Here is a 13,071-nt window from a genome sequence, read left to right on the forward strand (position 1 = left end):
AAAAAAATAGCCAGGCATGGTGATGTGTGCTTGTGGTCCCAGCTACTTAGGGGGCTGAGGTGGGAGGATTGCTTGAGACTGGCTGCTGGAGATTGTAGTGAACTGAGATCACACCACTGCAGGCCAGCCTTGGGGACAGAGCGGGACCCTGTCTGAAAAAAAGAAAAAGTATGGTGGTTGTAATCTTAATAGGGATAAAGATCTTAAGATAAAATAATGAAGTATGCTGTTAACATTTCAGGAATCAGTAATCAGGTGTGAGAGCTGGAGTTGGGGATGAAGGATTACGGTCAGGGGCTTTCCCAGAGAGGCCAAACCATGCCATTTAAATGGCTGCCCACCCAGTCTAACCTTGACACCATGTGGTGGAGAAAGGACACAAAATCAGAGACCAAAATGTGTTACCCTCTGTTGTGGTTGCTGCAAAAATGCTCCAGGAAGGGTGTGTACTACCCTTGCCTGTCTCAGCTTCCTGCCCTGGCGCACTGGGATAAGCCCATTCTAACCCTGTTTTATCACATCATTTCCTGCTGAAGTGCTTGCCGGGGTTCTCAATTGCCTATGGGGACATTTTTCAAACAGTCCTAGGCTGGGAGTTGGTGAAGCCACAGAACAAACACAGCACATCTTCCTGGAGTATCATTTTTGCACAAATATCTGAGGATAAATGTGAATTTTATGTGAAGACAAATATGACAATATTTTGAGTACTGAAATCCCTCATAGATAAGTTTTGAGATAATCCTGTTACATTTGTCCATAGAGGTTTATAGAGATCTTTCCAAATGTATTCATTCAATTCCCTTTGTAAGAGTAACAGTGTAATTGCTGCTACCCTGCCCATGTCCCAGGTGGGAATCAGGGAAAAGAGACTTTTTGTGTTCTGTTTTCTTTACAGGATGGGGCCTTGGGACAAATTTTTCTGAACAATTAGAGAAAATACTTGTGGAAAGGTATAAATCCAAAAGAATGGGTTTTAACACCAAGAACTCAGTTTATTTTTCAAGCTAATGTCTTCTAGAATTTTCACTTACTAAAGAATCATGTCTCCCTTCATGCTCTAATTTTTTTTTTTCTTTTTAGAGATAAGATCAGCTGGAGTGCAGTGGCCATAATAGCTCACTGCAGCCTTGATCTCCTGGGCTTAAGCAATCCTTCCACCTCAGCCTCCTGAATAGCTGAGACTACAGGTATGCACTACGATGCCCAGGTAATTTTTAAAATTTTTGTAGAGATGGGGTCTCACTATATTGCCCAGGCTTGTCTCAAACTCCTGGCCTCAAACGATCCTCCCACATCAGCCTCCCGAATAGCTGGGGATTACAGCTGCATGCCATCACACCCGGGTAATTTTTAAATTTTTTATGGAGGTGGGGGTCTAGCTATGTTGCCTACGCTGGTCTCAAACTCCTGGCCTCAAGTGATCCTCTTGCCTTGGCTTCCAAAGTAGTGGGATTACAGGCATGAGCCACTGCATCCAGCCAACCCTCTTTTTCCTTTTTTTTTTTAACAACACTTTGGTCTTGTCAAAGTTTTATGAACCATAATAGTTACATTTTAAAAGCTCTCCCAAAGATTGTCTAGGGATATGCGTATAATAGAAAATTCGCATAAATTTTAAAAGTTAAAACATGAGAGTTCAAGGAGATAGTGCATTTGTCCTGGGCTTCTTTGAATTGCCCCCACAGATGGCCCATGGCAACAAATGCTACTAGAGAAGTACTTACGGGGAAACGTTTGAGAAACACTAATCAACCCAGCTTCACTACAACCAAGATTATCTGCTTGTTTTTCTTCACATTTACCTCTGATTTTGTACATAACAATTTTCTTCTAATGCACACCTCTCTTTCTCCAGCAATAAACATCCTCTCAAATTCCCACCATAAAGAAGCATCTATTTGTTTATCTAAAATCATTATTCTCGACTGTATATCCTATCAAGATTTATGCACATAGGTTGATGGTGTTTGTGGTCACAGGTACTTGCTGATATGTTTATTTATTCACTGATTGATTCAACTAGCTTTATGGAACCTATGGTTCACAAGGCACTATGTTGGGCATAGCAGGTATGAAAAAGAATCAGACATGAAACCTGTGGGTGAGGACAGCATGGCCGAAGGGAAAAAAGACCCAGATTCTTGTAATATACTATAGGGCATGGTCAGGGAAATAAGTCTGTGGAACCCTTGAAAACATATGGAACTTCCTCCCCGTGGAGGGCTTTCCTAAGCTATATCTCGGATTGGCACTCAGCAATGACTTTAATCAACTCAATCCTGACTGCCCAAGGAAAATGATTGAATTTTCATTTTTGTTTGTTTCAATGGTTTCTCTGTAGGAACGTGGGGGAAGATCCTATGGAACCACAGAACACCACACAGGTATCGATGTTTGTCCTCTTAGGGTTTTCACAGACCCAGGAGCTCCAGAAATTCTTGTTCCTTCTGTTCCTATTAGCCTATGTCACCACTATTGTGGGAAACCTCCTTATCATGGTCACAGTGACTTTTGACTGCCGGCTCCACACACCCATGTATTTTCTGCTCCGAAATCTAGCTCTCGTAGACCTCTGCTATTCCACGGTCACCTCTCCAAAGATGCTGGTGGACTTCCTCCATGAGACCAAGACAATCTCCTACCAGGGCTGCATGGCCCAGATCTTCTTCTTCCACCTTTTGGGAGATGGGACTGTCTTTTTTCTCTCAGTCATGGCCTATGACCGCTACATAGCCATCTCCCAGCCCCTCCGCTATGTCACCATCATGAATACTCAGTTGTGTGTGGGCCTGGTAGTAGCCGCCTGGGTGGGGGGCTTTGTCCACTCCATTGTCCAGCTGGCTCTGATACTTCCACTGCCCTTCTGTGGCCCCAACATCCTAGATAACTTCTACTGTGATGTTCCCCAAGTGCTGAGACTTGCCTGCACTGATACCTCCCTCCTGGAGTTCCTCATGATCTCCAACAGTGGGCTGCTAGTTATCATCTGGTTCCTCCTCCTTCTGATCTCTTATACTGTCATCCTGGTGATGCTGAGGTCCCACTCAGGAAAGGCAAGGAGGAAGGCAGCTTCCACCTGCACCACCCACATCATCGTGGTGTCCATGATCTTCATTCCCTGTATCTATATCTACACTCGGCCCTTCACCCTGTTCCTCATGGACAAGGCTGTGTCCATCAGCTACATGGTCATGACCCCCATGCTCAACCCCATGATCTACACCCTGAGAAACCAGGACATGAAAGCAGCCATGAGGAGATTAGGCAAGTGCCTAGTAATTTGCAGGGAGTAAACTTTAAGTAAGTTGACTTTAAATGACAAATTTCTCTGGATTTTTATTTTCCCACATGAAAAATGGAGGAAAGTCTTTATAAAGCATAACAAATCAGATTAGACTTATATTTCTTGAGGACCTACTGCTGTGTCAAGTACTGTGTTAAGCACTTCCACGCTTTTTTTTTTTTTTTTTTTTTTTAGATGGAGTCTTGCTCTGTCACCCAGGCTGGAGTGCAGTGGTGCAGTCTAGGCTCACTGCAACCTCCACCTCCCGTGTTCAATGATTCTCCTGCCTCAGCCTCCCTCGCAGCTGGGATTACAGGCACCCGCCACCACGCCCGGCTAATTTTTGTATTCTTACTAGAGACATTGAGGTTTCACCACAATGACCAGGCTGGTCTCGAACTCCTGACCTCAGGTGATCCGCCTGCCTTGGCCTCCCGAAGTGCTGGGATTACAGGCGTTAGCCACAGCGCCTGGCCTAACACTTCCACACTTTTATCTCATTACTTTTCATGAAACCGACAGTAGATATATTATTATTGTTGTTAAACAGTTTTACAAATGAGAAAACGCAGAGAGAAGTCAAAGGTGAACAGTAAGTGAGTGGCACAGCTTGCCCCTGGAACCTGGTTCTTCTGACTCCAAGTTTAGAGGCAAGAAATAGGAATGGGATTTGAAACTCAGTTTCCTGCAACCACGAGAGAAAACCTAGAGAGGTCTTCGTCTATAGAGAAGTATCTGTGATGAATGGTCAACTGCTTCATCTTAACTCTGCGACAGTTACATTCTTTTCTGCTCCCCACCTCCCTGCCTCATCCCCCACTGTGGAATGTAGAAAGTTATCTCGCCCTCTCGTCTCCCCTGCAAAAAAAGTTTGAGCCGCCGCTGCCGGGTTGCCAGGGGAGTGGCGCGTCGGGAGCTAAGTAGGGCAGGGAAGGCATGGCTTCTGTTTTCGTCCGATGTGGAGGGGCCAGCGGTGGCGGTCGGGCCGGGTCCGGGGCCTGGGGACGCCGAGGCGACCGCGGAGGGAGCGCCTCGTCAAGGTCTCCAGCCTGCCCTACAGTGTGGACGCGCTCGTGTCCGACAAGAAGCCGCCCAAGGAGGCATCCCCAATGCCGGCCGAAAGCGCCTCGGCCGGGACCACCCTGCGGCTACTGCTGCTGCCGGGGCATGGCGCTCGGGAAGCGCACAGTCCCGGGCCGCTGATCAAGCCCTTCGAGACCGCCTCGGTCAAGTGGGAAAACTCCCTAAGACGGAGCAGCGTGGATGCAGGAACCCGGGTGAGATTCGCCGCCGCCAAGACACATGAGCCCTACCACCTGCACCCTGAGAAAACACAAGCCCAATCCGAAGCCGGGCACAGCCTTTACCACGTCCCAGCTCCTCGCTCTGGAGCGCGAGTTGGGCCAGAAACAGTACCTCTCCATTGCAGAGGGTGCAGACTTCTCCAGCTCTCCGAACCTCACGGAGACTCAGGTCAAAATCCGGTTCCCGAACCGAAGGGCCAAGGCGAAAAGACTGCAGGAGTCAGAACTGGAAAAGCTGAAAATGGCTGCAAAACCTATGCTACCCTCCAGCTTCAGTCTCCCTTTCCCCATCAGCTCGCCCCTGCAGGCAGCGTCCATGTACGGAGCATCCTACCCGTTCCATAGACCTGTGCTTCCCATTCCGCCCGTGGGACTCTGTGCCATGCCAGTGGGATATGGCATGTACCACCTGTCCTAAGGAGGACCAGATCAATAGACTCCATGATGGATGTTTGTTTCAAAGGGTTTCCTCTCCCTCTCCAAGACGGCAGGACCAACCAATACTCCTGCTCTGCAAACCCTGCGTGCACCACCCTAAGCGGCTAGGCCGACAGGGCCACGCGACATAGTTGAAATTTGTTCTTTAGGCAGAGGCACCAAGACTTGTTTTCTTGGTGTAATCTTCCAGATGCCCCCTTCTCCTTTCACAAAGATTGGCTCTGATGGTTTTTATGTATAAATATATATAATAAAATATAATACAATACATTTTTATACAGTAGACGTAAAAATTCAAATTATTTTAAAAGGCAAAATTTATATACATATGTGGTTGTTTTCTATATATCACCTTCTTAAAGAGACTGTGCAAGTCCATTTGTTGTATTTTCTTAAAGAGGGAGAAAAATTATTTGCAAAACTTGCTAAAGTCAATGATTTTGATGGGATTATTGACTTCTGCTTATGGAAAACAAATATTAGAATTGGACACAATGCACATATGGAGAGGTTATTCAAAGTGAAGGGGACACATCACATTTCTGCATTTTACTTGCATTAAAAGAAACCTTTTTATGTGCTACCATATTTGTTCCTATCTCTCCCCACCCCCCACCCCATCCCCCGCCCACACACACAAATTTTTACCGTTTTACCTTTTTGAAGAATTTTTTTGTAAGACCAATAACCGGGATGAGAAGAATCCTGAGAATGCCTGGAGGTGAGGTAGAAAATTAGAAATACTTCCTAATTCTTCTCAAGGCTGTTGCTTTACTTCGTTTCAGATAATTGGAGAGTAAAAAGTTAAAGCCTATTGGGAGGAGTTGATGGTTTCTGAGAAATACTAGGTACATTCATCCTCACAGATTGCAAAGATGATTTGGGTGGGGCGTATAGTAATTTTCTGCTTAAAAAATGAATACCTTGTAACCATTACCTATATGCTAAATATTCTTGAACAGTTAGTAGATCCAGAAAGAAAAAAAATTATGCTTTCTCTGTGTGTGTACCTGTTGTATATGCTAAACTTATTAGAAAATTTTGTATACTTTTTAACATGTCGAGGGCAGAAGGTAAAGCCATGTTTTGACTTGGTGAAAATGGAGTTGCCAAACAGCCCATTAAGCTCCCTGGTATTTCACCTTCCTCTCCATCTCTCCCCTCCCTCCGGTATGCCTTTACCCCTTTGAAAGGGTGCCTTGTACAATTTTATATATTTTATTGAAGAGTTATTATCTCTTACTCTGAATTAAATTAAACATTTGTTTTATTGCAAAAAAAAAAGAAGAGAAAGTTATCTCACTTTTAGCATTGTCTAAATAGTTCCCCAAAAGGCATTTGCCCTTTGTTTTTGTTCCATCTTTACTAAATACTCTTTGGATAATCTTCACATTGTGCTACTTAGCTGAAATGGCTTAAATATGTCCACTTCAAAATTCAGGTATTGAAATTTAATGATAATTCGATGGTGTTAAGAGGCGAAGCCTTTAAGGGATGATTAGGCCATGAGTATTCCTCCCTTATTAATGGGATTAAGGCCTTTATAAAAGAGGCTTCATGCAGATTAGGCTCGCTAGCCCTTTGGTCTTCTGCCATATGAGGACACAGCATTCCTCCTCTCTGGAGGATGCAGCAACAAGGTGCCATCTTGGAAGCAGAGAACAGCCCTCACCAGACAACCAAACCTGTTGGAACCTTAATCTTGGACTGTCCAGCCTCCAGAACTGCAAAAGAATAAATTTCTGTTCTTTACAAATCATGCAGTCTGTGGTGTTTCATTATAACCATACAAACAGACTAAGACATTACCCAGCACAATCTTTCCATCATTTGTATAGTATGGCTGAGAGGAGGATGGCATAATATAATTGAGGAACCAACGCCAGAGAGGCCAGGGCCATGCCTACTAGTGTTCCAAATCTAGGGTAGTGAATTCAGTTCCAAGGCTACTACTTCATGTGTGTTTCTTCTTTTCTGTTTAACTGGAATGAGAGCTTCTTGAGGGCAGGCGCCATGCATTATTCATCTTTAAATCCTCCCAGCACCTGAACAGTACCTGACAGAGAGAGGAAGAATTTTTACTTTTACCTTTTTTTAACATTTTTCCAGCTTTGTATAGTTTCCCTCTGTCAATTCCTGTATATTTATTTCTTCCATCTTCCTTGGGGTATGCATCATTTTGTAAAAGTCTCAGGCAATGTATAATATGGACCCAAAGTTAAGAAGATGATGCAGAAGCTTTTTGTTCCCCCTTCTCTCCCAGCAACCATCCCATCCAAGAAATGAAAGTCAGAGACCAGGCACGGTGGCTCACGCTTGTAATCCCAGCACTTTGATAGGCCGAGGCGGGCGGATCATTTGAGGTCAGGAGTTTGAGACCAGCCTGACCAACATGGTGAAACTCCATCTCTACTAAAAATAGAAAACATTAGCCAGGCGTGGTGGTGGACGCCTGTAATCCCAGCTACTCGGGAGGCTGAGGCAGGAGAATCGCTTGAACCCGGGAAGCAGAGGTTGCAGTGAGTAGAGATCGTGCCACTGCACTCCAGCCTGGGCAACAAGAATGAAACTTCGCCTCAAAAAAAAAAAAAAAAAAAAAAAGAAAAGAAGATGAAGAAAGAAAAAAAAAGAAATGAAAGTCAGAGGCTCTTCCTGGTTTCTCTTGAAGCCATCATGTCAACTCTGAGCTTATCCTTTCTCCACTTCTTCCTCTTTGTTTCTGTTTCACACATTTCTCCATATTCACACTCAACCTTTGGAAATGAGGAAGGGTAAAATGGACTCTCTGTCTTATTTGATCTCCGTGGTCCCTTAGAACAGCATTTTCCTCTTCCACATTAAAATCCTTTAAATATCAAATGATGCTTTTCACATCCTCCAATTTGTCTCTTCTCCACGTGCAACATCTGCCTTCCTAGAGTTGTTCCTCTTGTGACAGGTTTGCTGATTCCACCACCCCGGACATCTCTTCTGTATTTACTCTTACATGGCAACAACCCTCTTAAGGTGTGATGCTCACCATATGACACTGCTGCACTGGGCTGTAATTTCTTTGAGAAAAAATGATTTTCTCCTCTGAAATATACATCCATAACAATGCTTTTAACTGCAAGTAGCAGAATAACCAAGTGACAGTGGCTTAAATAAAGAAGAAAGTATTATCTCATTTAAATAGAAGACTAAAGGATAAGCAATTCCAGAGTTGGTTAATTTAAACATTTTAGGGCTCTGAGTTGGCTGCTCTGCAATTCCTTGCCTTTCCTCTCATGGTAGCCATATGGCTGTCAAGGATCCAGGCATCACACCTTTATTTCAAATGATTCAGCAAGAAGCATAAGAAAATGCATCCATGTGCTTTTTTTTTCTTTTTACCGGGGACAAAAGAACTACACCAGCAGAATTATCATATGACCCAGTTGACCAGCACTGCATCATATGGTCACGCCAGTCTGCAAAAAGTAATGGAAGGGTGAGTGTCTGGTTTCTTCAGCCAGGAAAAAGAGTACTGGGAATGGCAACCAACAGTGTCTGCCATGTATGTGTAAGCCCCTGGCAGCAAGAAGACAGACAATTAGCTTGAGTGAAAAATCTTATTGATAAGAAAACTCTATCATGGGCAGTGATCATAAAATCAAATGCCTAGAGAAGCTGACAATAAGTTAAGTGGGCCCAGGGAAAACTAAGGGGAACTGGAGGAGCTCATCCAGATAAAAGAGGAAATCCTACTTCAAGTCTTCTCTTTGACCCTAATGCAGAATTCCAGTACTTAAGTCCTTACAAAAAAATCGGAAGGATTTTACTTAGAGATACAAAACAGCCCCAAATCAATAGTCCCAGGCTATTTTCTCCAATTGACAAAACAGCTGACATGATAATCCTAAGAGAGGCCTTCAAGTTCTCCAGTCCTACTCATGCACATAGTGCTTCCAATCAGCATTTTAGTGGTTTGATTTTAAATACCAGTGGTTAGCTGGAGACCACTAGGCAGATGAAGAAAATTTCCAATATAGAAGGCAGACACAAAAACAACACAAAATGGAAAAAGAGAGAAGTCCAAGTAAACAGAAGCAATTCAAGTAATAGAAGAAAACTTTCTAGGTGTTTGTAAATTTAACTTTATATTTTGAGGTAACTGCAGATTTATTTGAAGTTGTAAGAAATAATAGAGATCTCATGTACATTTTACCCAGGTGCTTTCAATGGTAACTGCCATATGCTAAATGTTTATGTCTCCCCAAAATTCATGTGTTGAAACTTAATCCCCAGTGGAATGGTATTTGGAGGTGAGGACTTTGGTAGACGATTAGGTCATGAGGGCAGGGGCCTTATGACTAGGATTAGTGCCCTTATAAAAGAGTCCCTGGAGAACTCCCTTGCTCCTTTGCCATGTGAGGACAGTGAGAAGACAGCTGCCCATAAACTAGAAAGTGGACCTTGATGAGACACCAAATCTGCCAGCATCTTGTCTTGGACTTCCAAGTCTTCAAAACTGAGAAATAAATTTCTGTTGTGTATAAGCCACCCAGTCTATGGTGTGCTGTTACAGCAGTGCAAACAGGCTAAGGCAGAAATAGCTTGCAAAACTATAGTATTATATCACAAGGATATTAACATTGATACAGTCAAGACATAGAACAGGAAACTTTTTAAAATCCTACCATTAATATCCACAAAAGATAAGTCATTGTATTCATAAAACAAGATTAGGATGCTATTTTAGAAGGGTACAATAAGAGGATGAGAAAAAAATTCTTGGAAATTAAAGATATGTTTGTCGTATACTGTATTTTTCTAAGATGACCACATCAATATCTTCCATTTCACATGCTCTTCATTACAGTATGAATTTCACATTTTTTTTAATTGAGAAGTGAGATCTTTGTTTCCTACCCTTGAATCTGGAAGGGCTTTTGATCTTGGTGGAAGTGTCACTATGTAACCTCTGAGGATAGGTCGTAGAAGGCAATACAGACTCCAATTAGTTCTCTTTGGAATGCCCACTCTGGGAAGCAAGCTACTATGCTAGGAAAAAACCCAAGTAGCCACATAGTGAGACCATTTGCATTTCTATTAATATCTTGATTGACTGGCATTTGTCCCCAGGTAGCTTTTTCAAGAAAGATTTATGAGAACTATATTTTCTGAATTAAATATTTGAAACTATCTGTTGTTTTTATATATAAATGACAATTTCACTGAATAAGCATCTTTGGATAATATTTTTTATTTTTCTTAGGTCTTTGTAGATGTTCTTCTGTTTTCTAGGGCTGTTGAGAAGTTTGAAGCCAGCCTTCTTCTTATAGATAGATTCATCTTTTTCCATGGCAGCTTTTAGGATTCTTTCTTTATCTTTGGAGTTCTGTAACTTTATTAAGTTCTGTTGTAGCATCTGTTGACATTTATCACATTTCCTGGCACATAATCTGCCTTTTCAATCTATTGATTCCATTTATTTCATTTTCAGGAACATTTTCTTGAATTGCATCTTTGGATATTTTTTGCTCCAATTATTTATATGTCTTCTTCAAGGACATCCAAGTATTAATTAAACTGATATTCTTTGTCTATATTTCATGTGCAAACATATACACACACACTTCTTACTGATCTTTTTAAACTTTTGCTCTTTTCCATTTCATTGTGTTTAGTTCTCTTAAGCCTGCCTTTCAGATATCTTACTGTATTTTAAGCAGTGACTATTCTCATTTTCACTGCTTCCATTTTTTTGTGATGATTTTATTTTCTTCCTATTCTTTTTTCCTGATCTCTGCCAGTTAAGTTTTCCATCTCTGTTTTCATATTATCATTTAATTCTTAAGATTTAATTATTCTGCTCTGAGCTCTTAATAGATAGAAGTTTGATTTATTTTTTTCTGAGTTATCTACATTCTTGAAAAACTTTTCAATAAAAATTTTCTTCTTTATTCTGTTCTGTGCTCTTCACCTGCCTTCTTTCCTCCTTTTTGACCTATTTTTGATAGACTCTGCAAGTTGCTTTTTAATTGTTACACATTCTTAAAGAAGCAATTTGTTTAACTAGTTATGTGTTAAAATAAAAAGTGGTGGTGATGGTAGTGAAGACAGGCCAGGGAGTGCTCTCGGTTAATTGTCTTGGGCTCAGAGCACAGCCCTGAACACTGAATGATAGAGGCATTTGTGTGTGTGTGTGTGTGTGTGTGTGTGTAAATTTAGTCCATCTCTTCAGCTGGTAAAGATCAACAGCTGCAGGGGTGCCCATAGCCCACAGTTTCTCTATCTTACTGGATACTGCAGTTATAAATGTGGCATAAGCCCAGCCTCTCAATCCCTTTTTGGTGTTAAATATCACCTAAGGAAGCTCTTGCAGCCAGCCTGTGTGCCCGGATCTGGTCCATCCACACAAAGGTGGTTGTTTTATCCTTCATCATATACCACCTACTTAGGAGCCAACTCTGCCAGCATTGTCCAGGAGTTGTTGTGGGCAGAAGCCTCTCTCTCTTCACAGTACTTGATAGTCCTTCATGGTTCATTTTGGGTTTTGTTGTCATCTGAGTTGTAAACATGTCTTAATTTTATTGAAAGTGGAATTTCTGTTTCCAGTGAGGAAGAGAAAAATAAAAACCTTCGTTTTCTTATAAACAGAAGTCATTTGTTCATTTAATTTTTTAAAAGTTGTCTTGGGCAACTTTTTAGTTTATAAAACTCTTACTTTTATATGATTCAGAATATCAGTTCTAAAGGTAATATACAGCACAGAAAAGCTGCTTATAATCTACAACACCGACACAAAGGGAAGGAATATAAGTAAAATTTCTTCCAGATTTATCTTACACATGGTTATTCCACAACACCAGGTGCTTAATTGAATTTGTTGAATATGCCCCCATTAAAATGAATATGGCTATGTTTATGAGAATTTATGCCTTTAAGACATCTCTTACTGAGGCTATGTTCTCTGAGAGAGAGAGAGAGAGAGAGATAAAGGTATTTAGTGCAAGGACTTGGCTGCCATGATTGTGAAGCTGGCTAGGCAAGTATGTAATCTGTAGGGCAGGCCATCAGCTGCAGTTGCTGTCTACACGCAGAATTTTCCTCCTTCAGGGAAACCTCAGTTCTTCTCTATAGTTCTTTCAACTGACTGAATCAGGCACACCCAGATTATCTAGGATAACCTCCTTTACTTAAAGTCAACTGATTATAGACATCAATTATATCTACAAAATACCTTCACAGCAACACCTAGATTAGAGTTTGATTGAATAACTGGGAACTATAGCCTAGTCAAGTTGACACATAACACAGACCATCACAAAGGGAGAATGATTAATTATCAATGATGCTGGGATTCCTGCATGATAATTTATATGATATTTCCTCTACAGGGAGTAATATTCCTCTAAAGGGAGTAATAATTGACACGTAAAGAATGCTAGCACTTTGTGGATGGTGTGAGTATAATTGATATTGGTAGTGAATCAACTGTGGGGGTATGGTTGACAAGATGAAGAACAAGATTTATGGGGTAATTAAGTTTTCATTTTAGTATACAGACATTTTCCCATCCATGACGTTGCCTATGTAAAGATCAATTCAGTTTAAAAGGAGAATGGGTGCAGCACACCAACATGGCACATGGATACATATGTAACAAACCTGCACATTGTGCACATGTACCCTAAAACTTAAAGTACAATAATAATTAAAAAAAAAAAGGAGAAGAAATCAAACCAGTTACCTTGACGACAATAAGAAAGAGAACTGTCCATTGTGCTGATGAGCAGGTCATTGGTTCTCAATATCTGGTCCCTGGAACAGTTGCATCAGCATTATCTGAGAACTTGCTACAAATGCAAATTCTTGGTCTTACCATTGATGTACTGAATGAGAAATTCTGGGCTGGGAACACAAGTCTGCCTTTTAACAAGGCCTTCAGGTAATTTTCTCAAGGGTAAGAGTCATTGGTCTAAGAAATAGGTTCTCCTAAAACTCTCAGAGTCTCCTTTTTTTTTGAAGACCCTCTTGTCCTTTTGGATCTTGGCCTGAATATTATCCATTCCTCAAATC

At 41.6% G+C, this 13,071-nt stretch overlaps 1 protein-coding gene and 1 pseudogene across 1 annotated transcript; both read left to right on the forward strand.

Annotated features, from left to right (window-relative positions):
• The first annotated feature begins 2,348 nt into the window (after nt 1-2,348).
• On the forward strand, nt 2,349-3,360 carry LOC100604810 (olfactory receptor 4D1). The gene has a single exon (XM_003272299.3). It carries the CDS (start codon nt 2,364-2,366, stop codon nt 3,294-3,296), a length of 933 nt encoding a protein of 310 aa, XP_003272347.2. The 5' UTR covers nt 2,349-2,363; the 3' UTR covers nt 3,297-3,360.
• A 589-nt stretch (nt 3,361-3,949) lies between these two features.
• Nucleotides 3,950-6,277, forward strand: LOC100596556 (annotated as a pseudogene).
• The last annotated feature ends 6,794 nt before the right edge of the window (nt 6,278-13,071 follow it).

This window comes from Nomascus leucogenys, chromosome 14 (genome assembly GCF_006542625.1).
Source record: "Nomascus leucogenys isolate Asia chromosome 14, Asia_NLE_v1, whole genome shotgun sequence".
NCBI classification, from domain to species: Eukaryota; Metazoa; Chordata; class Mammalia; order Primates; family Hylobatidae; genus Nomascus; species Nomascus leucogenys.